A 21,552-nucleotide genomic window follows, 5' to 3' on the forward strand; every position below is an offset into this window, starting at 1 on the left:
AGAAGCTTTTAGATGAAAATTAATCTTTAAAATGGGTACATAAAATATCTGAGGTTAAAGGGTAAAGTGTAATAAATCAATAATAATTAATAACATCCTGGATAAGAAGTTTGAAGACAACAACTCATGTAAATGAGGAGCAACTTATCAAAGCGCATTATATCCACTCGAGAAGTGCTCAGTGCTTGTTGTTGTTATGTTGGAAAATCTTGATCATCGTGTTTCTGTAGAAGAAAATAGCTAAGGGTCGAGAAAAAAATTGTGACAAGAGCTATCTGATATCCTACTTCTGAATTTAATCAACGAAGATTTAAAAAAAAATTATATAAAATTGCTCCAAGCTAGATTTTTTCTCAAGCAAGAAGTTTTTCTATTAAAATTATTTCTCGTATCTTGGTTTTATTTATTTTATTTTATATTAAGTGAAAAAACTGCTCAGTTGGGTCTAATCTTTTTTATTCCGTATTTAATGTTTACAACATCCAGCATTATGTCCCATATTGACCACAACAAAACGCATTATATCCACAGTAGTGGATCAAAAAGCGTTATGTCCAACTGTTTATTGTTTTTTTGTCACATGGTTTGTTGGTTTTAATTTCAATTAGAACTATTTACAGAAGTATCGACCGGTATCTATGAAAAAACCTTACAATGGAGGTTTAAAATAAACGGAAACAAGAAATATTCGTTTTTCGTTGTTGGTGAAAAAAAAGTTTTGATGGAAATAATTCGTTTGAGTTCCAAATGTAAAAAAATGATATTTTAGAAGGTTAATAATGTTTTATGCAAATTAAAAGATAAAAAATAAATTATAAAAAGGGACGTCAATAATATACAAATTTTCTAAAATGCTTTTATGATAAAGACACATTTTTTAAAAGATCCATCATTTGCTGACAAGACTATCTTTGAGCTGATAGGATACCTAATATATTTAATGTTCAAACTCATTTCTTATGGATTAATTTATTTATCGTGATCGTGTTTTCGTTCGTTACTTATAGGAAACCGCATAGAGGCGAAATTTTGCAACGTCGCGCGTGTACGAGTGCCTGCGACAGAGCACCGCCCCGGCCGGCCCGAGGACGGGATTAATGCGGGTTTTACAGGCATGACAATGTGTAAAACCCGCATAAAATTGTAATCTTAAAATGTTTAATATGCTGTGTTTTGCATAATGAAAATTAAAGCATTATTCTAATAAAAAATAAAATATCAACTCTGATAAAAATATAATAAAAAATCAAAAATAAAACCCTAATAAACAAACTTAACAACATATCATTTTTTAAATAAAAGGCTGAAATAAATCGCCTTCTTTCGCTAAACAAAAACTTAACCTATCGTAAAAGCTATTTCGCACCTCCAAAAGAGTTTCAGGTAAAATGGAATTGACACCTTCGACAATTTTATTTCGCAACTTCTCTAAATTTGTTGGCCCACTAAATTCATGCTTGTAAATGGTCTGCTTAAGGTAACCCCACAGATAAAAGTCATTTAGAGACAAATCTGAAGATCTAGGAGGCCATTTAATATCGCCAGTCCCACTAAGGCGGTTAGGAAAAGTATTTGTTAAAAATTCTTTTACCCTAGCCGCGTTATGAGCAGGACAGCCATCTTGCTGAAAATAAACCGATCCCAGGTCTACATCAGGTAGGATTTGAATGGCAGGAAGAACTTGGTTTTGCAGCAACTCAAGGTACTTTTGGGCGTTTCATTAAAGTGCCATCAATAAAAAATGGTCCTATAACATTGTCGCCCAAAATACCTGCCCAAACATTCAATTTCTGAGGATACTGGGTACGAAACTGAAAACTTCTGTGCTCGTTTTCCTGAGATCAATAACGAACAATGGAAGGATTGTGTTTGCCATGTAATGGAAAAGAAGATTCATCAGAAAACAAAATATTTTTTAAAAAATATTCGTTTTCATTTGCCTTTTCCATCATGGTTTCACAAAATTCCATTCTTCGCCACTGGTCTTCAGGAAATATTTCCTGAGTTTTTGAATACTTTGTACCATTGAACCGTTTGTACCGTTTATACCTTTGTACCGTTGAAACATTTGTACCTATATTTTTTCCAGATACGAGCAACAGTTTTATTGCTTATTCCCAGTTCCTCTCCAATACTTCTAGTGGACCGTGTCGAATCAAGTTCTAGGGTACTGCAAACCTTTTCTTCCCGCCGTTCTATATCCTGGACCACTTCAACAGGTGGTTCTTGACGTTTTGTGTCGCATTTTTTATAATCTTGAAGACAAAAAGATGTCTCAAAATTTGTAACCACATTTAGAACCGTTTTTGCACAAGGAATCGGTCTATTCTCAAATGTCACTGAAAACAAATCTCTACATTGTACTGCCGAATTGCCTCCATAAAACGATTTAATTAGTTGAACCCTTTCGGAAGGGGCATAAACAGCCATAGTGAAAAAAACACGAAAATAATGCTCAAAAATTATTAATGCAACGTGCAGTAAGACAGCAAAGTGAGATCTGCTGACTCCCAGTTCAAAAAATAAAAACGAAAAATTCCGCCGCCTGCAAGCCGCAACCGAGCGGTGTTGCCATTATTTTGGGTAATAGGTAGCTCACGATAACACGATCTGTATATAAAGAAATTTATCAAGCGTTGTATAATCCTTTTATATTAATTTATATGAGAAGAATTTATTTTTTATTTACAGGTTGATGTAAGTGGATGACATACCACTTTAAAGTATGTAAATTTTCTAAACCTTTGTAAAAATTGGTAACAATAAATGATGTAATGAATCATTGCAATTTAACTATATAAAAGATGTTAGATGACAATAAACATTTAAAGGAAGTATAGGAAATATCTGATCCAAAATCACAAAATATATGACATACGTGCAATAAATTAGTGATAAACATCTTCAAAGAAAGTTTTATAGAAATAACTTAGTTCTAAAGCCTATAAATTAAGGATTATGAATATAAAATAAAATCATTAATAAATATCAGAAGACGTTAAGTAAGTTAAGCTTAATTATTGAGAAAATTTTGTTTGAAATGTTTAAAAGGCCTGATTTCAGTTCTATCTTCTAGTTTCTAAAATAGAAGAAAAGCTAATAAAAAAATAGAAAAAATCATAACTGAGGCTAATGTTAAAAATTGTCAGAGCTTTGGAGCTATATCTTAGGAGCTAATTTATCTTCAAACAGATCATTCACCAGCCCTTGTCATATTTAATTTAAGGCACATGTGTCATATAAACTCTGACTTCAGTATAAATAAAAAATTGAAAAAAAATATAATTATAATGCTATAATACATTGATCATGAAGATTTACCTGTGCTGCGCCAGATACTGGAAATAACCTTGCGAAATACAGCGGCCACGTCCTTGCCAATTCAATGGCGTTCCTCTTAATATTAGCCCTATGAGAAGTATTGTAGTTCTCAGCTGTGACTCCATATCCTGACAACATATTAACCCCAGCACGTTTCTCGTTCGGATTTAATCGTATGCAAGGTGTCAACCCGTAAACGTCCGCTACTATTTGACAGAATATCAGATGAAGGGCGTTGAGAGGACCTGAAACAATTTAACTTAATATTTCTGGATGATGTTTGCGTTTGATAAAAGTTACCTAGAGGTTCTGAAGGAGAAAAATATTCTTTTCTCACACGAAGTAACCAAGAAACCCTGTTGTAAGTAACATAAGCAGAGGCACTCAATGGGAGAACTCTGTTGGGGGTTGAAGGAGATCTTGGCTCCTCATTATCGTCCGCCATGAATGGGACATTGACAGGTGATTTTGATGGCGGAGTTTTAATTGGTCGCATAAATTCTGGCCATTCTTGAACTAAAAAATTATTATCAACTATTTGATGATAATATAAATTAAGATTTATTAAATACCTTCATGACGATCCGTCTTATCTGTCACGGAAGTGGATGCTATAGAATGTTTCTTCTCTCTTTCTAAAGCACTTTTGTTCATCTGGTGAGTTCTAAAAGTGGCCCTTTCACTTGACGATTCCTTCATTGCTCCACGAGACTTCTCAAATTTTCTTTCCTCTCTATCCCATCTAAAACAACAAAACATTTATTTTTATGAAAGGAGGCTTTATTAAAATGTAAACCTTATTAATTTAATTGTAGGAAAAAATCTAGCATTTGCACTATCATACACCATCATAATCCCCAAAAAGGCACACACACCGTAACGAATAATAAATATATCACAATCATATCGCTTACTAAACTGGTATTTAGCAAAGAACACGGCCACAAACTAGTCTGCTTAAAACATTCAAAATACCTTAGAAAGTGATCTGTCTTTGTTCAATGCATAGTAAAAGGATCAATATATGCAATTAATCGCGATAATAAGTACCTAACGGAGATGACGAAACAATTTAATTATGTATCTTTACCGTTTTGTTGCATTGAAATCGAAAACTTGGGCTTCGATTTAAGGTTGTTAGATATACGAGGGTAAGTTAATAGAAATTCGAATATGGAATTCGACGTAAAGTAAATGTTTTTAATTTGTTCTTTTAAGAAGTCAATGAAGACCTGAATGAAAGAAAAGCAGTAGTATTAAACAATAAAAAGAAATTCAGCATTTAAAATTGTTTTAATGCTTTGAATAGTGCTATATAGTATAAGTGTTGAAATCAGACTCTTAAGCTATTTGACCAGTATCCTTCTCCCAAGGTATCTCCTATATAACACCTAGCTTTTTCTGCAAACTTGTATCAAATACAAGTTGCGATCCTGGTGATCTCCACCCAGTTGAAACTAAGAAAAGTAAAAGTTGTAATCGTAAGAGAAAATCAGGTAATTGGAAATGCTTTTATGAACTCAATAAAGTTTTAAGATGAATAACGAATTTTAGGACCATTTTATGACAATGATTCAGTAGTACCAGTCCCATCAGGTAATAAATCATACATCCTTTTTACATCAAAAGGTAATATTTTAACCTTAATAAATAGCTAGTAAATTTTTTTAGATCAAAATCCAAGGGTTCCAGCGACTTTGAACAAAATTATCTAGTAAACCCCAAAGTGGAAAGTCATGCTTAAAATAAAAATAAGCAACAACTGGATTTTTTTTCCAGTAAAAGCTTTACACCCAATCATATTTTTTCTATTTTTATTAAAACTTATGTGACCAATATATTTATTGATAAGTAACACTCAATATTATTATAATTATATAACACTCAATATATTATAAGTATTAATAATATATTAAGTACTGTAATATACAGTGTTAAACTTTAAAAATTAATTTTCTCATAAACAAGTTTTTGTGATATCCATGGTTTTCTCCCGAGGCCCTTCATTGATTTTAAACTAGAATTATTTGGGTAGATCGATAAATTAAGCTTGGTCTATTTCTTGAGAATTATGTAAATAGTTTAGGCAGTAATTTTATTCATTTGAGATGTCAATTACTTGATATTTATTTTACCAGTTTATTAATATGGATCAAGTCAATTTTACGTTCATACTGATTATTACCTGTTTTATTTTATTCAAAGGTTTCATAATGCACAGTTTTGCTCATTTCATTATTTGCAGATATTTAATAAAACATTTTTGGAAATCTACAGAGTATTTTCTTCTGTCAGAACTTTTTTTTAAGCAATGGTTCAATGAGATTTCCTGATATTCTTTATTTTACTCATAATATAAATTCTTATTTTTGACATATTTTAACTCATCTATTTTACATTTGTTTGTGAAGTTTCATAGTTCTAGGCAATTGTGGTTCTTGATGATTCTAACTATAGGTTCACCAGGAGGTTGAGACTTCAGAGTAGATTCTAAATAAATTAAGTCTTACTTCATCTACAAATTATCAATTATTTTTGTTTTATTAAGAGGTGATAATACACGACGTTGGCAGACCCTATTTATCAAAAATCTTGATGTCTTGTTATTCTTACATGATCTTTTTTAGAACCTATAAATTCTCATTCATGATAATAGGAAAGCTGCTTTTATTGTTTATAAAAGATGGTCTTACCTCTATGTTACTCTTGTTTTTTTTAATTTTCATTCCGAAGATGATTGCTGCGAATACATTGTTGCAATTATAGTTTTTACCATTAAAAGTATTCTTATATTTTTAAAAGAATATTCACCGAATCATAAGCTATATCTTAAGAGTTTGCACTTGATCCACATCCAAACGACTTTTTATTTATTTATTTACTGCAATAATAAAACTTACCTTCCTCCAACATCCCTTGGCTCGATAGAGGTAATAGTTGTCGATTCTGCAAGCTCCCAGCTGTCTCTAGATATTCTCCCGTCATGCCTATCACTCTCTGAAATAGAAACATATATAAAAAAACTTGAAACAAAAACCATTAATTTAAAATCTAGTACCCTCTTGTGCCCAGCTAGTTCCGTCATTATGGGTTTCAGTCATACTACTATGCACCTCCCAATTGGCACTAAAAGAATTCCTTTTAGAGTTGTTTTGTTGCATTACTCTATTTTGATGGACTCCAAATGCGTCTCTATCTTGTCGTTGGGTCATAAAAGACGACTGCTCTCTAAGGTCTTGCTTTTGAGTTATCATATCCCTAAAAAGTAAATAAATACGATTTAATACCCTTAATGTGAGTTCTTAATTTTAATTCGTTTTTACCGATGTGTTTTAAAACTGTCCCTTATAGGTTCTACTGGTGGAGGAGGTTGATTCGGTCTTACAACTGGAGGAGGAGGTGCGGGCCCAGGCGGAGCTGGGGGTAAAGAGTTTGGTCCTATAGGTGGAGGCGGAGGTCCAGGTTTCCAATTGCTACTGGCCCAGCTCTGCTGCGTTGGCGATTTATTACCATTATGGGATATCTGGAACAAAATTGCACTCAAGAAGTTGCATAATACATAAGTTTTATCTTTATTACATGTGGTGGCGTATCAGGACTAGACTTTCCACTAGCACTATCATCACCCCATCTGCCGGCTAGCTGTTGTTCCAGCATTAATTTTCGTGTATCTTCCAATTTGCTAACAGACCTTGAGGGTTTATCAACTTTACTGCTACTCGTAGATCTTACCGAATGATTAGCTGTAACCCTTTCCAGCCTCAACTTCATTTCTGAGCTTAGTTTGATTTTTCCTATGCTCCCTAAAAAATGATATCAAAATTTAATATATTATTTTAGTGACCCAGTTTAATTGTTTTGAGCTTTAAGGGTTGAGTTGGATGTGAAGTCAAGTAAAATCCAAGACGTTTAAATCTTTTCCTCTTTATTGCCAACGTTTCGGCTTATATTCGGCTTTCTTAAGGATTCATTTAATCTTGTTGCTTGCACACTAGTACTTCGATATATATCCTTAAAAACTAGACACTTAATGGGATCATCAAAAGATACAACAATGTTCTACTTTACGACAAACGAAAAGCGTTGGCAATAAAGAGAAAAAAATTGAAACGGCTTGGATTTTACTTCATCCTCACATTAAACTTAACCTTTAAAATTGAAAATAACAATATTAACTTTTTTTGTATTAAAATTAAAAAATTACCTGGTGAGGGCCGAGATGCCCCAATCTCAAAAGCTTTTTTAGAATTGGTTCTTGTTAATTTATCACTTTCTTTAACAATTGGCTCGAAATCGATTTCGTCCCATTCCAGTGAGGTATCAGTCTTTACCGATCCATTTCCATTACTAATATTTTGATCTTTATTTGGAGTGACTTTTCTCTCTTTCTGTCGCATCTTAAACTGCATGAAGTCTTCTCCTATCTGCCCGTGGCTCATGTCACCTTTAGGAGGAGGCCAACGCCATTTGCCTAAAATTGAATAAAACTCATTATACAAGAAATACATTATTAAAGTGTAACTATTACCAATTCGAACTGTTTTTGCTCTTCCATATGGATCCATAAATGGTCTAGTTTCATTTGGATCGCATTCGTCTATAGGCGGAGGCATTGGAGGTGGAGCTGGAATGCCACTTCTATTGTGAATGCTCTGGTTAGAGTCGGAGCTGGTTTTTCTTGATTTGTAGTCTGAAAATAGGTTTATTAGCAATAATATACCACGAAGCTATTGGAAGTGGTTTTACCAGAAGATCCAACACTAGGAGAACTAGATTTTCTGGTGATAGCATTGTTGCTTCCCCTGAAGCTGGATCTCTTGGTATCAGTTTGAGGTGTTGCATGTACTTGGGCCTTGACTGTTGTTTGAATGGTCTCAGTAACCTAAAATTAACATTTTGGATTTAAATTAAAGCAAACAATAAAAATTAAGCAGAATCACTGCAACACAAACATAACAGTTTATGTCCTCATTTACCAGTATTTGTTATGTACTTCGATTAGCACAATTATTTGATTGATTAACGCTTTAAAAAGTTACCTTTACATTCAGATCGCCGGTTGTGACATTCTGAGTCAAAAGTTGCTGTAACGCCTGATTCTGTGCAAGCAACTGCTGCTGAATCTGAATATTTTGGGCCATGGCACTTTGTAAAAACGCCCTCTGTAAGTTCTGCTGGTATGCCGCCAAATCGGTGTTATTCTGTGGCATCCCGTTCATTCCCACTGCAGGCATATTAAACATTGGAACAAAACCCTCTTGGGTAGGACTTAGAAGGGGCATCATCAGAGGAGCTGGCGTCACTAGTGGAGAAGACATGTTTGGAAAGTTGTAGTTCGATGAAGAGGCGCCACTTTGGGTAGAACCACCTCCTTTGATAGAGTCTACGAGATTGTGTTTTTCTGCTAAGGTTTTAATGCTGTCGTTGATGAATATTGGTCGAAAAAGATCGCTAATGTAGTCGTCGACGTTGGTGTTACTTCCGGAGCCTTGCGGTTGTGGTGTTGTAATGTTCTCTACTTCTTGGTCTAACATTGAGGAACCCTACAAAAATAAACAAACTTTTACAGATATTTCTCTATAGGATTATAATTTTTCATTGATTTTAAGTAAATATAATATATTATTTGAAAATACATTTTAAGCCATAAATCAACAAATGCATACCTCACTCATCTGGCTGCTGGACCTATCTCTATTTCCACCTCCTTTTATTCTTAACACCATTTGGGTAGCATCTGATAGTAAGTCAATATCAGGATCTACAGTGTTCCCAAGCACTTCATCTAAAAATTCATCTAAACCTTCTATTTCATCATAATCCATAGGAGTTTCTAGATGGCTATTGCCTCCTTTAATTCTTCCAACTAAATGGTCAGAACTCGATAGATCATCTAGATCTTCATCTAATATGGGACTAAACAGACGGTCAACAAATTCATCCATTTGAGATTCGTCGCCTCCTGAAAATTATCATTTTTTAAAGAAAAGTCACAACGAAAAAGAAGCTACATTTAATATAACACGATTAGAATCTCTTTGTTCAACTAGTGCCAGCTTCAAAACTACTATTTACCTTTAATACTAGCTGCCAGAGATCTTGCATCAGATAATTCATCCAAATTTCCATCCAAAACTGGACTAAACAATTCATCAAGAAACTGATCAACATCACTAGCCTGTGAGGGTACCCTCACTCTTCGCACATGTGACGCTAAACTTGGAGCCTCACTTGTGTCTGACATAGCTGAACTTCTAACTCCAAACTCAGACTTTTCTATGTAAGCCCTGCTAGAATGGCTTCCCGGAGGGGCTTTCTTACCAGCATATTGTGATTTAATGTACCTAGGGCCTCCGCGGTCTCTATGCGAGGTACTAACGCTTGCAATATCGGGATATTCGAAGTCGAGATCTTGTTTACCCATGTAGTTTTGGTGATTCATTACTACCGGCTTAATGGGAGCCAACTGTTCTACGGAGTGGTATCTTTCATTTAGCTTTGAAGTTTGAGAGAGGCCCAGTTCTGCCAAAGGATTGGGTTCTGGCTCGCCCAAGAGATTGTCTAAGCTTCTCGATCGTGTGGTTTTTTCTTGGTCAAAATATCTAAAAAAATTAAAATTATAATAGGTAGTGAATCACTTATAAAAAATTATTATACCTGTCATTTAATGCAGACGATCTGGAGAGTGCTTCATGTGATGCTTTTCTAATAGGAGATTCAGTGGTATTTACCACGGGTGAGCCTCTATTGCTAGGACTATATCTTGTTTCAACATTTTGTACGTCTCTAGAAGACCTTCTGGAGCTTTGTTTTGATGCGTTCATCATAATTGGAGCTGGTGGCGAAGATCTCACTATCTCTCTTGGCGGTTCTCTAGATACTTTTCTGGTGATATTTATTGGAGGTTCAGGTGGTGGAACCTACAGTGTCAAAATATTCATTAGAAAGTTTCATAATTGCTCATTATTTTCTTACTACCTGGGGTCTCGTTGGACTTGGGACATGATGGTCCACCTCCACCGGAAAATTTCTTCTAGTACCAGTTCTTAATAAGGTAGACTTTTGAATGGGAAAAGCTGGACACAACTCTAGTTCCGATACCAAATCAAACACGTAGTCTAGACCATTTCCTTCATAGACTACACCAGCATCATCCATAATTACTGTCCATCCATCTGGAGAGATATCTTGAGATTGCATAGCCAGAGCGGCAGCCTGTAAGGTAAAATAAATTTTAAAGAGTTCAACTAGTATTTTTAATTCAAATGTTACCTCCTCACATGTAGTCCAAGAATCAGCATTAACGCTAGCCACTGTGTCATCTGGAAGAGTGAGCGGTAAAGCGCAATTTGCCTTTTGGCGGATACTTTTCCACTCCAGTAAACTGGGGGGCATATTTCTAGAATGTGGTGCTTTCTGAAGACTCCTCGTTAGCTTTCGCTGAAGAGTTTCTCTTATTGAAGCTGGAGCGTGGTCGGTGATAAATTTCAAAAGGTATCTGTAAAGTGGTATTTAAGTTAAAATCATTGTAAATAAAATATTTTCTTGATATTATCAACTTACTTGCTTAATGGTGGACTCGGCTGGAAACTACTTAAACAATGAGCCATCAGCTGCCATACTCTATCAGAATTATCATTTTTGTAGGTCTGGTTGCAAAGCTGCACTAAAAGCTCGTCTCTCAATCCCCTAGAATTCAATCCTTTATACACCATATAGTCAGCCAAAGCTCTTTCTCTAGGTCCTGCTAATTGAGAGTCATTACTCCATCTCAGTATTAGTTTGAATAGAGCTACAGCATCTTGGAAGTCTTGGTCTCTAGCTGCGGCCTTGGAGAGGAAAGGAGTGGTAATTGGGTCCTTTTTATAGTGTAGATCGGCGTCCTTAAAGTAAACCGAAGAGAATTTGGAAAATTCGAACTGGTTAAGGTCGTGGGGGAGGTTGAGAGGAGGAGGGTTGCCTGTCACTCCACCTAAGACTTTTACTAGGTTGCGTTCGGTGTGGATTGGAGTGTAGCCTGAAAAATTATTAGTGGAGTGAACATCTTTGGAGGATATTAAAATGTAATGACTTACCATCTAACTTAGAAAATATAAAGGCTAACTCTGCAGGTATTTCCAAATGGTTAACAGCTGTTTTATTATCAATATTCTTAGCAGCAGCCTTAGCACTCGCGTTGGCTTTTTGCGCTTGCGCCTGCAGCTGAGCTTCTCTAGCTGCACGTTGCTTAGCTCGTTCCTGAGCGATCTTCTCAGCTTCGACTCGGCGCTTGAATTCGGCCTTGCGTCTACCGTAGAGTTTACGCTCTCTACGCCCTCTATATAGAGCTTGAGCCTTAATAATACCTAGAAAAATTTAATGCTGTTAATAAATATTGAATCAATATATTTTCCGATTGTGGCTACCTTGTTTAATTTTATAGTAATCTCTTCTCTGCTTGTATCCACGCCAGTGTTTCTGTAAAGTAACAGCACTTCTTCTAAGTTTCCTATAGCGTTTTCTAGCCAAAAAGCCTCTGATATTTTTCTGGATTACGATAGCTGCTCCTTTAAGGGATTCACCTCTTTGGCGTTCCAGTTCTCGTTCAAGTTTCTCACGAAGGAATACTCTGGTGGCACCCAGTTGATAGTCTGGACCCTCTGAATTTGGAAAACAATATTTGTTGAACTTAACTGGTCATGTTAATATTTATTTGATCAGTTATGATTTAATTGTTATTTCATTGAAAATCATACTGAGGGTCAGAAGTGAACCTCTTGACCTTCAGAACCAACGTGATAAATAAGGCCTTTCATCTTATTAACAACCTCTACCTACATTTAGAGCATGAGTAGTGATAAGTCTAGAGGACAGGTTTGTCACCTTATCGCTTATCGATAAAAGGAGACATAATACATTCAGTAACTATAAAGGATGATTTAAGACTTAGGGGTCTTAAATTTTGTACAAAATTTTACATACCAATTGTAAAAGTAGGATATGATTGGAAAAAAAAATATTTTGGTATTGTTTTCTTAAAAAGATTGAAGAAACACGTTAAAAAGAAATTAAAATTATTAAATAAATTAATTAGTATTAAAAGAAGACTATTTAAATATTCTTTAAATGGCGATTCCTGCTAAAAAGCAATTAAATAAAGTCTTATAAATTAAAAACTACCCGAACTAATAAAGAGGAAATAAAAGAATGATCTGAAAGGATAATATAGAAAACGGTAATAAAAATTGAGAAAATGATGCACATCATTACAGTCAAATGTTTCTTAATCATAATTATTATTATTAGGAATAAGATTAATCCTAAATTTACTTTCAATTTTCTGTGAAACAGATGGTGAAAAAGGTAAACAAATATGATATATACACCTAATATCACAAAAATTTATTTTAATGTTTTCTAGAAGAAAGCTTTAGTACAAAAAAACAAAAAAAATTTCAACAAGTTCGAAGAACTTAAATCAAAATTTAAAGAACAAAAAACAATGAGATAAAAAATTTAAATTAAGAAAAAATAATATTAAAAATCATAAACTTTACAATGAAACTTATCTTACAATAAAAACAAATTAATAAAATGAAGCCGACACCTGGAACGCCTAAAGTTATTCTTTTGAAAATGTAACCTTAATACTTTTTATGAATTGCACAAATAACTAGTACTTACCGGTACCACTGTAGGGCATCTGCTCCAAAATGGCCCTACACAAATCCCTATAAGGCGCCCCTCTTGGTATTCTCGTCAACAGGTACCTGCCGAAATGTAAAATTTTAAAATTATGACGTCTAGACCACATAATACCTTAATACGTTTTAAATATGAAATAACATATTACTTTCTGTTCTTCAGCAAATGCTAATTAGTTGTAATTTATTTGAAATATCGCGGATTTAGAGAGGCACTACTCGAGTTTACCGTTACGGTATTTTTATTGATTATTATCGTAGTCGAGTTGTAAAAATTAGGGAAGAAATTTAAACAATTTAAAACATGTTCAAGGTTCTATAAAGTATGGTCAACAAAACAACGAACAAGCATATTAAAATTTTAGAACAATATATAATTTTTCTTAAGAGCCTAAACTAAGTATTTTCTGCTTTATATTTACGTGTAAATTTAGTAAATAAACGTAAGTATTAAGAAAAAACAATTTTAAAATTTAGCAAAGAACTAGCAGACCAAAAAAATATATTTTGAAACCCACTGGCAATCCTACGTCAATAATTATGGTAATACACAAAATAAAATTAACAAGTTCACATAATCGTGCACCAGATCTTCATTTCTAAATGCGAAACTTGGTATTCCTTAGTCGCATTAAAAACAAACCTATTTAAGTAACCAATTTACCGTGTATTTAATTGCTATACACATATTATGAAATATCCTTTTAATTATTATGAGAAATTTAGTAGAGGTCTATCGCGGAGAGCATATACCGTTATCGTTATGCTTTAGATTTTTAATAAAATTCTTTTCTTGGTTAATATCATTTTTTTTTAAATTGAGTGAATAGTATTATTATAGTGATGTAACCATTAGTTAGGAACAAAGGTTTAAAAACAACCATATAAGCTAATAATCTCATTAAGTAGTATAGACATTTAACTAGGTTCAACGTTGATTGCTGTTGCTTTACTAATATAATCCCAATGCCAACTTCTCAATGTAACTTTTAACGACTTTCATTTAAAGTGAAAAAAACACAAAAATTATTTAACCCTCTTCATTTTGATCAAAGCTCTGTCCCAGTCTCTTAGATAGAAGCTAGCTTTTGAACTTATTCATTTTTAGAGGCATACAATTTATAGGACATGATTTTTTAGGATTTTACAATCTCTGAAGTAAATCACAGCAGAATAAGAAAATTTCACGTTCAAACTCTAAAAAGTCAACTCAAACGCATTATTCTATCTGTAAACTGAAGAAGGGAATCATCAAGGAATTGCATCAAGGAATGCATCAAATACTTACAAATCAATATTTATACCTATGAATTAAAAAATATACCGGCTTGGCCAAAGATTGGTATGGAAATTAAAGTGTTAACTTGCGATCAGGGAACTATTTGATAAGAAGGTTCTGTCTTTTTTATAGAGAAGAGAAAACGACTTATTTTTAATATGTTGTATGTTAATGCATTGGTATTTATGCATCCAAGGAATAAATTTGCCGTATCAGTATTTAAAAACACTTGGTCACACTGGTATTTGGAGACACCCATTTTACAGTATCTAATTAATTTAGGTTTAAAATAGAAACTTTGTCAGGCTCTTTAAAACTATTATTGTCCATTACTATTCATAGTATTTATTTTATTTTCTGCCCTATTTTTTTTTTAATTTTAATCTGTCAGGGTTATAGGATTTTTAGTTTAAAAAAATCTACCGAAGATCCAATTAATGGTTTAATTACAGATATTTATAAAAAGCTTGGATTTATTTGGCGTAGATTTAAAAAAAGATATATTGACACAGGCCTAAGTAGGCTAATTAAGTAACATTTTGTTAAATAATTTAATACGTTGGATTTGTGAAAAAATGATTGCTATTTGATTAACCTAGACACTAGAATTAGAAGAACCATTCCAGAATACAACTTTTTATTTTCCTATTATTAAATACGATTCTAGCATTATTAAGAATTTTTTGAATAGCAAGAGTAACCTTCATTTATAAAAAAATCAATAAGAATTATAAAAGGTAATACAAAAAAAATGGCAAAAGCATTAGGTTGATAAGAGATGAAATGAATAATAAAGACGAACTTCATAATACAGGTTCAAATAACGTTGCTTAATGTGCAATGGCCTTTATGTAAATCCAACTTCTCCTAGCATTAAGAATGAAAAGTTTTTAATGAAAAATAATTAAATAAAACGTCTACAAATGCAACATACTCTCACCTGTATCTTTCCACGAAGTGATGAAACTTCATCCTGATAGGATAACCGGACTGCCTGATCTTAATCGTATCTAACATCCCAGCGTACCGAAGCTGCTCCAAAACCACAGGCATATCAAATTTCATTGGAGTCTTATCATTATTGGGCTTAATGCATCTGACGAACCAAGGGTTGCACTTGGACATGTTTTCCAATAGTTGTTGTAAACTATCACCAAATCGAGCCGCCACTGTAGGAGTACGAGGTTTCATAGTAACAAACCGGCCTAAAAAATCGGGAAATCTATACAGGGTGTCCCCGAAAGGTCTTTATAAAGTCTCATCACATATTTTTGAGATTAAAATTGGCCGATTTAAAGCAACTTACTTTTTTTTCGAAATTGCTCCGATTCCGACCTATATAGGACGGTAAATTCAAAAAATAAGTTTTTTAACGTATTACTTTAAACATGCGAATCCAGGGTTTTTTTGGGATGTAAAACCCGAAAATGCACACCCTTTCACTGTGGCCATCAGAGGGCGCTTCACACTGCACTAATATTGGTTTAAAATGTCCATAACTTTTTTCTAAGTGTAATTTCTTTCGTTTTTTGTTAAAAAAAAACAATTTTATCATAAATTTTAAACAAAAAAAATTCTTTGTTAAAACCTGTTAAAGTTAGCCGTTTTTCCTAAAATTCGGTTGTTAGATGTTCAAAATGTTCCCCGTTTTCACGAATACAAATTTAAAAGCCAAAGAAAATTAAAATTAAATCTCTGCATATCTTCTGCATTAGCTCGAATTTTTATTTATTTATGTTATATTTTATTTTTTGTGCAAAATGTTTTTTTTGAGACTTTTTGATTTGATCATTTTTTAAAGTAGCTGCATTTTATTTATACATTTTATATGTCGTTAATAGAGTGACCAGAGAACAGTGTTTATATCCATAACATAAGTCGCCAGTTCTAGACATGTTATTCCAAGATTCTGCAATGCGCCTAAATTTTTATAATTTTATTCATTTACAAAGAAAAAAAAACTTAAACCTAAGCAATAATATTCTGTTTACCGACGAAGCTTGTATGTGATAAAGAAAATCCAGATGCAGTAAGAAAACATGATGTTCAATACGAATTTAACATTAATGTATGGGCTGGTATAATTGGCAATTTCATTATTGGTTCTGTAATTCCAAGATTAACGGGAGAAATTTATCAGCAGCGTCTGCAAAACACTTTGCCGAATTTATTGGAAGATTTAACTCTTCAAGTTCGCAGAAATATGTGGTTTATGCCCTGAGGTAATGATGCCCCCATATTCCCCAGATTTGACTCCTCTGGATTTTTTTTTCTAGGGCGTATTAAGTCAATGCGAATAATAATTAATAATAATGAAGAGGAATTATGGCAATGCATTGAAGACGCAACAAATAATCTTCGAGCTAATGCAGAAAGTTAATTTTAGTTCTCTTATGCATGTAAATCTTTGTATTCATGAAAATGGCAAGCATTTTGAACAATTTTTATAAAATCCGTATTGTTTAATAAATTAATTTCGTGCTTAAATAAGACAACTAATTTTCTTATTAAAAAAAATTGAATACACCCACTATATCACCGATATTGCGAAACTGAACATCTAAAAACCGAATTACCGCGAAAACAGCTAACTTTATTGGGTTTTAACAAAAGGGCCCTTTTTGTTAATTGATGACAAAAAAGCTAAGAAACCATTAAACGTATTCCAAAAAACTTCTGGATTCACATTTTTAATAATACGTTAAAAAATGTTCATAAATTAAAAAGAAAAACGATTTTCATTTTTTAACTTTACCTTCCTGTGAGTCGAAGCAATGCCGGACTAAGATAAGTTGCTTTAAATGGGCCTATTTTGTTCTCAGGAATATGTGGTGAGATTTTGCAAAGACCTTTTCGGGACACTCTGCATGTATGCTTGAAGGAATTAGTAACAAATATAATTTCAGTATGCAAAGTAAGAAAGCAAGTTCATATTTTGAACGTAAAGTCTTACCATTGGCTCCCTTTGGTAATGTTCTGCTTTGTGACTGGTTGCTTAATGGTTTTGCTATAGCATTTACCAATGGTTCTTTACTGGATGTCAGAAGTTCTATTACTTCTGGTCGCAGGATATCTCTGTTCTTGTCCAAGAATCCATCTACGGAGTACCAGACTTGACCAGCATAGTGACGAATCTGGTAATTTTTGTATTTTATATATGAGGTAAAATAAATTGCAAAGAATAATATATTTACCCCAAATTCTTTGCCTCCAACCCTGGGCCGACAATAGTTCTCATTCAAGGCGTGATTGTAGTGACATTTTTCCAGAAATGACGCATCAGAGGCTCTAGGAAAGTTACTTTCGTCATCCAGTAAGTGGAATATACCTACTGGTTTCTTGCCTAATAGCTTAAAAGAAAAGAAATCATATAATTTATAAATTAAAAAACAAGATGCTTCAATGGCACTTACTTGTATAACTGGAGTATTATCGTTCCAAGTCAAATTGGTCCATTCGAGTCTTTCCTTTGCGTACTCCTGCTGCTCCAATTTAAAAACGTGCTTATTAAAGTAAAGTTGCAGAGACTCAGAGGCGAAATTGATGCAGAGTTGCTCAAATGAGTTTTCATTGAGGTTCTCAAAACCGAAGATGTCTAGGAGCGAAACTCGGGCTGCGTTGTGGAGTCCTCCCCGTTGGATTATGGAGTTCACCCTTGTTACTAACCTATAAGAAGATACACATATATTAAATTCTTTACATTATTGTTATAATATTTAATTAATAAATAAAACACTTACCAATTAAAAAGCGCAGAATAAAGCGCTTTCGCGAACGCGTCCCGCGCGTCTAACGCCTGATCGATGCTGAGCGGCGAAAAAACGCGTTCCGCCCGCGCTTCCGTTATACGCGACGTCAGGGCCCTCTGTAGCCCATTGGCAGAGATCTGCAAAAGATGTGCGGCCCACTTGATTTCAACATCGGAGCCTACCTCAACGCCCTCTTGTCCATGTCTAAATTGAAATTTTACACATAAATTAGGTATATATGAGAAGATCCTTAAAGTGACTGTACATCTTATGAAACTATGAGGAAATATTAACATCCTGATTAGCATATAAGCATTATTTACAGATCACATACCATATAAATACTTGTTGGGCACTACGCACATAGGTAATATTGCGCTGTTTTAAAAGAAATTAATTAGGTACTACGTATAGCCATAAATTGATTTTAAAGGTTCCTTTAAATATAGCGGACGAAGAAGTTAGTCCAATGCACTTATACAACCCAACCTAGTTTCTTTGTATAGTCTTCTTATAGTAATCTGTAAGGAATATTAATATGCCGCTTATAAAAAATTCTCTGGTCACATAAATTTTTCAAAAATAATCTTTAATACAAAATGGCAATTATATATTTTGGTCATCAAAGTCGAGGCTCGGCAACCTGTACTGATGAAATTCATATTAAGGCGCATATAAATTTAATGCAAATGAACATTCTTCTGCATAATTAAGAAGGCGTAATAAATTCAATGACCCAATCGTTTATTTGCTACGATATTTTTACGAGCTGTCTTAAGGATTTACATACTGTTTAAAATATTGAGTAAAATAATTTACAAAAGAAATGTTAATGATGTATCGGCTGTATCTCAGGACCTGTACATCTGGCAATAATGGAATTGTTCTTATTTTTATAAGAGTGTCTCTGAGAAAATTCTGGATTATTTTCAAGTTCCGTATTTCACCGCAAGGAAGCGTAACTAAGACGTACACATTCTAACGCTAGATAGCGGTACATAAATTTTGACTCAGTGCCTAAAAATTAATTTAATTCGCTTTAATTTTAAAACGAGCAAATATATCATCGTCCGGTTTTAAAAGTAATTTTGCAAATTTCATCTACCTTTCAAATATGATATCAAAAATATACGGTTCAATTTGAACTTTTGGAGTAAAATGAAAAAAAATAGGAATTTCTTCAAATTGCACCCTTTAGCTCTTTTATTAGGAACTATAGAGTAGTAATGAGATCGGACAATTAAAACAGCTACATTGATCTTGCGAACAAATTTTGAATTCCTAAAATCGAATAAGTGGCTTAGAAGTTACACCGATATTAATGATTACGCTTTCAATAACTTCTTCCATTCCTAGTATCCTTTATATGTCAATGAGCCTTAAACCAAAATGATAGAGAATTTTTTAGGTAGCATTAATAATAGTATTATCAAAAGTATAGATTAATATATATACGTTTTCGGAAAAAGACGTTTTTATTAGTTAATTTTTAGTCTTATTTAATTTGTAGCAGTGAAATACGGAACTTAAAAATATTTTTTCGGAATGCTCTCATAATTAAAAAAATGCATCAGATGTACTGAGATTGAAGCGCTTACCTCGCTTATTTGCCCACCCTGTACAACAAATTTGACAGGCGATTCTTTGGGTAACTTCAAAACAAAAAGTTGAAATAAATTAGACATATTATAGACAAGTATTTCGTTTACAAGAAATACAGTGTTAAGCTTAAATAAAAAAATATTTTGCAGTAAATATCTTGAATATCCTTACTCAATTTTGTTGTAATTTGGCCGTATAATTTATAAAGTAAGGTGTGGATTCAGCTTAATTTTTTTACAGTGGGATCCCGAGGAATACTATAACCAATATTTTTAACTAGAAAAATGCATGCCACTGACTTCGTCAATCAGAAGTAATCCTTTTTTATCTTTAATCGACTTAATGACTTTGCCCACTTCAGATCTGTCCACAGGATTAACGTACTTTAAACATCAACTATGGAAAGATTGTTTAGGTAAGTTAGCTTATCACGAAATTAATAATACAATATCTTTTTTTTAAGTGTTTTTTGTTTTAGGGGTCCATGATTTAGGTGCTAATACTGCCGTTATTTATATCTGAAATTAATCCAAAGGGCCTTAATTATTTGTCTTGCCTTATTTACTGTTGCAAAAATGTTGTCTCAGAAACAAAACTTCTGGTGTAATCACAATAACCAATATCGCAACATTAAGATAGCCCTAATTTGCTCTACTTTATGACAAGTTCAACGCAATTCTCTTATATTTTGTTTATATCTTCCCTGTGATCAGGATTTCGGTATTGTAGAAAAAGAAAAGAAGTGTCATAAACATGTATGTATATACCGAATCACTGGATGACTGTAATTAAATCTGCATGCAAACGAAAGCCATTTCAAGTAGTGAAATGATATTTTTTTTTCTACCAAGAACCTGGAGGATGCTATTGCTAATAGAAAGGTTCTAATTATCTAGGTTCTAAGGTGAAATGAATGAAAATACAATGGACTAAATTTCCGAATGACACTAAATACTAATTTGATTTTAGGTATTCAAACTCAACTTGGTAAGTGTAGCAAAACGTAAGCCTTGTGCATGAATTGAAAATTTGGATCTGCTTTATCTATTAAGAGGCCCAATAGAAAAACGGAAGAAAGTAGGTCCTATTAAACTTCTTGCATATGTTTCATCTGTTTTTTTGTTTTTGTTTATCTGTTTTTCATTGACAAACTGGAGGACAAAACTAGAAAATGGCTATGATTAGATAAAGAAAACCTTGAATAAAGTTAATGGGTAACTAAAGATACTTCGGTCATCCTCCATTAATTTTTTTTAATGATTTTGTTTGTGTACTCCATATGTATTGAAAAGTTACTCTAGACTTCTTTAGAGATGTAAGATAATAAGTTCAAAAATCTAGTTTCACTTGGCTGTACATTTTTAATAACAAACATAAATCAAAACATTTTTAATTAAAAATCTTATAGGAACTTTACAAAAACCGCCATTGAAAAAAGTAGCAATTTTTATATATAAATTACTAATTTCTTCAATATATTTGATGTTACGCCACTACGATTCTTAACGCCTCATTTATAGTGCTGCCTTTGCATTAAACACGAACGAGCCACAACTCACTTACAAATACCCTTACATATTATAGCACCAAAAAAATACCTAAAATTAGATGCGTTCCCTAAAAGATCCGACACTGCGTTACGGTCGGACCATAAAACGCTCGAGAAAGACGAGAGCTTTATCGAACGGCTCTCCATCACAACCGGAACAAATGTTCATCACTGCCATCACTTCCGCTTTAGCTGGTTCTCGCTTGTTTCTTTTCGATCCTTTTTTATCGTCTTAAATTTTTGTTTATCTTAGCTTCGTTTTTGAGAAAAAATAAATAGATTTTAGTAAAAATGAATAAACAGTCTTCGCCTCATCATTGAATTACCTATAGCGTATTTCTTATGAGGTCACATGCACCAATGTTCGTA

The 21,552-nt window shown here is 33.3% G+C and overlaps 1 protein-coding gene and 1 long non-coding RNA gene across 3 annotated transcripts in view; one reads left to right on the forward strand and one right to left on the reverse strand.

The window, feature by feature from the left end:
• LOC126737087 (uncharacterized) overlaps nucleotides 1-21,198 on the forward strand; it is a 51,101-nt gene extending 29,903 nt beyond the window's left edge. Inside the window, exons 2-4 of the long non-coding RNA XR_007660876.1 lie at nucleotides 19,875-20,049; nucleotides 20,113-20,538; nucleotides 20,604-21,198. This is a non-coding gene — a long non-coding RNA (uncharacterized LOC126737087). The remainder of the gene's footprint in view (nucleotides 1-19,874; nucleotides 20,050-20,112; nucleotides 20,539-20,603) is intronic.
• The window catches only part of LOC126737084 (unconventional myosin-XV), an 81,596-nt gene that overhangs the window by 31,836 nt on the left and 28,208 nt on the right, over nucleotides 1-21,552 (reverse strand). For both annotated transcript variants that reach the window (XM_050441788.1, XM_050441787.1), the window contains exons 8-32: nucleotides 18,024-18,236; nucleotides 17,697-17,949; nucleotides 17,478-17,633; nucleotides 17,237-17,417; nucleotides 15,224-15,488; nucleotides 12,985-13,070; nucleotides 11,727-11,960; nucleotides 11,397-11,666; nucleotides 10,885-11,338; nucleotides 10,594-10,819; nucleotides 10,300-10,536; nucleotides 9,979-10,241; nucleotides 9,397-9,923; nucleotides 8,988-9,283; nucleotides 8,361-8,864; nucleotides 8,068-8,203; nucleotides 7,850-8,011; nucleotides 7,526-7,792; nucleotides 6,901-7,124; nucleotides 6,645-6,844; nucleotides 6,380-6,579; nucleotides 6,222-6,318; nucleotides 3,894-4,063; nucleotides 3,622-3,837; nucleotides 3,322-3,566 (exon numbers count right to left, since the gene is read on the reverse strand). In XM_050441788.1, the coding sequence (XP_050297745.1) occupies nucleotides 3,322-3,566; nucleotides 3,622-3,837; nucleotides 3,894-4,063; nucleotides 6,222-6,318; nucleotides 6,380-6,579; nucleotides 6,645-6,844; nucleotides 6,901-7,124; nucleotides 7,526-7,792; nucleotides 7,850-8,011; nucleotides 8,068-8,203; nucleotides 8,361-8,864; nucleotides 8,988-9,283; nucleotides 9,397-9,923; nucleotides 9,979-10,241; nucleotides 10,300-10,536; nucleotides 10,594-10,819; nucleotides 10,885-11,338; nucleotides 11,397-11,666; nucleotides 11,727-11,960; nucleotides 12,985-13,070; nucleotides 15,224-15,488; nucleotides 17,237-17,417; nucleotides 17,478-17,633; nucleotides 17,697-17,949; nucleotides 18,024-18,236 (6,082 nt within the window). The remainder of the gene's footprint in view (nucleotides 1-3,321; nucleotides 3,567-3,621; nucleotides 3,838-3,893; nucleotides 4,064-6,221; nucleotides 6,319-6,379; nucleotides 6,580-6,644; nucleotides 6,845-6,900; nucleotides 7,125-7,525; nucleotides 7,793-7,849; nucleotides 8,012-8,067; nucleotides 8,204-8,360; nucleotides 8,865-8,987; nucleotides 9,284-9,396; nucleotides 9,924-9,978; nucleotides 10,242-10,299; nucleotides 10,537-10,593; nucleotides 10,820-10,884; nucleotides 11,339-11,396; nucleotides 11,667-11,726; nucleotides 11,961-12,984; nucleotides 13,071-15,223; nucleotides 15,489-17,236; nucleotides 17,418-17,477; nucleotides 17,634-17,696; nucleotides 17,950-18,023; nucleotides 18,237-21,552) is intronic.

Source organism: Anthonomus grandis, chromosome 6 (genome assembly GCF_022605725.1).
Source record: "Anthonomus grandis grandis chromosome 6, icAntGran1.3, whole genome shotgun sequence".
Lineage (NCBI taxonomy): Eukaryota > Metazoa > Arthropoda > Insecta > Coleoptera > Curculionidae > Anthonomus > Anthonomus grandis.